The 5,049-nt window shown below is 40.1% G+C and overlaps 1 protein-coding gene across 1 annotated transcript; it reads left to right on the top strand.

Moving 5' to 3' along the window:
- Positions 1-1,867: 1,867 nt before the first annotated feature.
- Positions 1,868-2,599, top strand: LOC139849336 (uncharacterized). The gene has a single exon (XM_071838995.1). It carries the CDS (start codon positions 1,868-1,870, stop codon positions 2,597-2,599), a length of 732 nt encoding a protein of 243 aa, XP_071695096.1.
- The last annotated feature ends 2,450 nt before the right edge of the window (positions 2,600-5,049 follow it).

Raw genomic sequence — 5,049 nt, 5'->3', positions numbered from 1 at the left:
TTGATAGTTAAAGTGAAAGACGATCATCGGGGCCCAAAATAATCATCAAACACTCCATCCTCCATCATAATCTTATTGCACTCAATCTGTAATTAAGTAACTTCATTAATTAAGGATTGATCAATTGGCGCCATCCGTGGGACGCGTTTTACGAATTAAACTAAAAATTATTTGTTTTGCGCTATCAAACGATTAATTCTTTAGTTTAATTACAATCGTGTTTTTGTTGTGGTGATTTACAGGTGCTTTGTGAAGGCATAATTAGTTGATCTGCTTGATTGTCGTGATGACAAACGCAAAACAATTAGGTGTTTCTGCGAACGCTGATGCACTGCCTGGCGATTTGCAGAATGTCACAATATTTCCATTGCAAGCAAATACCAATATAACTGCGGGAAAGTTGATTCAAGAGTCGACCGCTAAAACATCTATGGCAAATAATACTAGTGATTCGCAGCCAGAAGTTGCTGCTGAAAAAATGGTTCCACGCAGATCATTGTTGCAAAACCGCGAAGAAACAATTACTGAAGGAAAGCGAATGAGGGCTTTGGCTGGCAAATCTAGTCTACGAACTGACAAAATTGGTGGCACTACCATTGAACAGGCTAAGAAAGACACTAAATGTAGTCGCGAGTCCCACATACCGCGAACTTACCTATGGCCGTTAAATGATTCAGGATCACAGGTTGATCGCCTAGTTATTGAGCGAAATGATAGTGATAGTGATAATGCAGAAGAACGCGTTAATTTGAATTCTGCATATAACTCAAAAATGGCTAAGGCGCCAAGAGAGGAAAGCGAATTTTCTGATGATTCGCATAATGTGGAAGAATTTGTTAAAGTTCCACATGTTAAGCGAAAATGCCCAACAACACCTTTCCCTCATTATGGGGAAGAAGGTGAAGCATATGATGCTGCCCGCAGAGAAAATGCTCAAAATTTTTTGGCGGATGCTTTCAGAAGCATTGCGCCAAAGTCAATGCAACATAAGTTTGAACAGCCAAATTTTTTGCAAGATATGATTGCCAAATTTTGTGCGAAGAATGCATATACTCGCACAAAAAAGGCAACTAAAATTACTACTACCGCGGACAAGTTTGTCCAACATATTTCTGATTATCCAATTGTTTCTCCGCTAATTGTGCCGAAAACTCTGGGAGTTTATTCGGGTTTAACCGATCCTTTAGATTTTCTTCAACGCTTCGAATGGGTGGTGAGCGCCTATAAATGGGATGAACCAGTCGCGTGTAGAGTGTTCCCTATGGCTTTGCAAGGGTCAGCAAGGGAGTGGTTTCATAGTCTGCAATCTCACAGTATTATTGGCTTTGTTGATCTTCGCGAAAAATTCATGTTACAGTTCCAGAATCTACTGTCACAGAAAAAGACGCATATCGAATGTCACGATATTAAACAAGGCAACAAGGAAACCTTAAATGCGTTACTTACGCGGTACATCTACGAATGTCAAAAGATTCCAAGCTTGCATGAAGACCAAAAAATCTCTGGATTTTTGCATGCTATTAATCCGCAGTGACATCCAACTCTGGTGCGAAGGCTACGAAGAGATGTCCCACAGACTTTTGCTAAAGTTCAACAGGAAACATATGATTATCTCCGCGGTGGAGAGGATAGCACTATAACCCCTGCATGTGGGTGGGGTAGAGACAAAAGTTAGCGAGATGACAATGACTCTTTTCGTGATGGTAACAGTGACAATTATCGCGGACCAAGTTTTCCGCGGAGAAATAGCGGCGGTGGATACCCACGAAATGACAGGTTTCAAGGGCAAAATGATAACCATGGATATGGCCGTCGTGATCGCTATTCTACGCGAAAGTGGAACAATGAATCTTTCAATATCATTCAGATGCTAACAAAAACGCCTAAGGAAATTTTGTTACAAGAGAGAGTCGATAAGTCTTTCCCTGATCCACAGCCTTTGGGAGAGAATAGCAGGCGCGATCGATCAAAGTTTTGTGTTTTCCATGATGATTATGGTCATGATACTAATCGCTGTAGGGATTTGGCGGAATTCATCGCGGAAGCATATGAACAAGGCAAGCTGGACCAATTAATTGCGCAGAACATTGCGAGTACTGCGAATGCAATTATAATGCCTGCAGAAGCCAATACCTCAAATGCGCCAAACATGGTTGAGCGAAAGGCTCCCACTGTGAAAAATATGGGTGTAAAGATGGTAAATAAGAAAGAAAATCAGCGAGGAATTCGAGTCATTAATGTGGTAGAAGTGCAGGACGAAATGTCGGTACTTCAAATATCTGAGCAGCTTGTAAGTTGGAAATGTCCTTCCATTACTTTTCCTCCTTCAAGTTTGACCGCGGATGTGGACAAACTAGTAGTGGTTTCATGCCGCATTGCAAACACTGGTATTATGGTAATGAAGGTACATGTGGACACTGGTAGCAGTGTAGATATCATGTATGAACAATGTTTTAGTAAACTGCCCGCAAACATTCAGGCTTTGATGAGACCTACTGCGGTTTCACTTGCCGGATTCTCAGGGGAGTCAACTTGGCCTGTTGGCCAGTTGGAATTACAAATGGAATTAGTTGATGATCGCGATGAGTCGCTAAGATGACAAGCTTTGTTGAATCTGTACATAATGCGAAATCAGTCGCGGTTCAATATGATACTTGGGCGCACAGCTTTGAGCATGTTTGGCGCTATCCCTTCTACTATACTTGGCATGCTTAAATTTTCTCCTAATAAGGGAATTGGCACACTAACTTCTGTGGAAGTAGAGCCGTTTTGCGCTATGATTATGGCAAATGCTAATATGGGTATTGAAGGACATTCAGTTCACGCAGAATAATGCAAAAATTTACAGAAAAAGTTTTAATAAGATGCTAAGGCAAATGGCATTAATGCATAATATGTCACGTATATCTTTAGAACTTTGTACCGCCAAAAAGTAATGAATAAAGCAAAATTAATTTCAGTGTTAGTAGTTGTTTCTTTACAAAGCGAAAACACTATATGTGGCCACGCGTAGTGATCATTTCGCAGAATGCAATTACTTATCTTTTATTGCACTAAGATAATGTTTACTCTGCGGATGCTTTAAGTAAAAAAGCATGTTATTCATTAAACATGGCTTGCTTAAAAGTCGTAATAATGCAACTATGTATTGCGAAATAATATGTTAACAAAACCAAGTGATGAAATTGCCCACTTGTGTTGACTTGAAAATGTTGCGAAAGGATAAAATTTCCTAAGTGTTTGATCTTGCCAATACTTAGATGCTTCGCAATGCTAAATTTGCCTAAGGATCGATTTGTCGGACTTACAAGATTCATAATGATTAAAAGGTTGTTTCGCATAAAGTACGCGTTTGTTATGTGCACAATAGCGAATGCAAAAATTGCAAAGGACAAGTATGAATTATGAATATATTATAAAGTAAAGCGCTATATAAATAAAAAAGTTGCAACTATGAAATGTAAATGTGATAGTAATATTAAGCGCGTAAACAGCGCGGATCATTACAAAAAATCCAATTCAGATTGCGAAATATACATATGAACACTAGCTAAGACAAATATAAAGCTTCAACGGTTTAATGTCTGAGAAGGTAATGCCCTCGTGCTGGCTAATTTCCTCCAGGGCAGGTATGCGGACCTTTTCAACTTCCTTCTTCGCTCTTGAAAGCGCTTCTTGAGCATCGTCAGTGGCACAAATTTCATTCGCCATGTCTGAAGGGAGGGGTTGAGAAAGATCACCAAGCGAGCACAACAGATCATACCATTCACAGCGAGTGGCAAGTTTTGATGCTTGGGCATACGCCTGAAATTTTTCAGTGACTGGATTGGAATCCATCACTTTATTCGCGAATTCTGGTAGATATTTGACCAGCTGTGCGAATTCTTTTTCTGCACTTTTCGCCCTCATTTTGAGTCTGGCATTCTCCTCCATAGCCTTTTTATGCCGCGCCTCAGCCCTTTGCGCTTTTTTCTTGTTAGCGTTGGCAATCTTCACCACATTATCATATTCATCCGACATCTGGGTGAAACGTTCCATGCTATCTACAGTTAGACAAATTGCATTGTAGCAATTATGTAGTCTTTGTCTTGCAGCTTCGGGATATGTTAGATTACGATATTGCTCTTTTGTATCTTTAGGAATAAATTTGTAAAGCTTGCGGTATAGTTGATTGGCCTGCTCTGCTGCTGCGGTTTCTTCTGCATCATCTTCTCCGTCTTCCTCTCGATTAGATGCTTCTGCGTCAGAAGGAAGAGATAAATTTTCATGCCCGGACTCTTGCAGAATATCTGCGGGAATGCTCCCAGTGATATTGTAGAGTGGTGTTGCTTCGGCGGATGAATCTGAAAGGACAACTACAAACAGATAAGTAAATATAGCAAGCTTATATGAAAATAATGCACGCGTAATAAATAAATACTGCGAATACATAATCACTTACTTGCTTCTCGATCAGAAAGAGACCGCGGTCATTTTTTACGTGGAGTGGTGGCAGTTTCTGTAACTTTCCGCTTACCGCGGTCTTCTCCACCAGAAATAAAGAATGTATTGATGATTGTCTCATCAATAGGAATAATCTCGCCGTCGCCATTTTTTAGGCGACGAGCAGGACTGATCCTACTAATGTCTGTCGACCTCATGATTAGGTCAAGCGAAATCACTGCGACAATAAATTGTATAAGGCTATGCGAAGAATAAGCATAAGTGTATTATATTAATACATTGAGAAAAATATAAGCGAAATACCATTATTTGTTTGGTCGACTAAAAGAGCGTCATAGTCGCTCCATGGCCATTGAATGGAGACCCTGCCAATGTACAGTGGTACATTTGAATATGCTCGCAAAATTAGGCCCGCATTTTTGAATGTCTTAAGAATTTCATTCTCAAGATCATCAAGTATAGGCTTCTCGTTGAGAGTGGGATCAAGTTATGTACACCATATTCTTGGTATATCGCTATCCACATAGGCGGTGTCGTTAATATAAAAGAAAGAACTGCGCCAGTTGCCAATTGAATCTTTTGGTGATGTCATTGTGCCAAATTTGG

Source organism: Rutidosis leptorrhynchoides, chromosome 5, assembly GCF_046630445.1.
Source record: "Rutidosis leptorrhynchoides isolate AG116_Rl617_1_P2 chromosome 5, CSIRO_AGI_Rlap_v1, whole genome shotgun sequence".
NCBI classification, from domain to species: domain Eukaryota; kingdom Viridiplantae; phylum Streptophyta; class Magnoliopsida; order Asterales; family Asteraceae; genus Rutidosis; species Rutidosis leptorrhynchoides.
The sequence above is the reverse complement of the archived record's forward strand: the minus strand, read 5'-3'. Positions and strand labels throughout refer to the sequence as shown.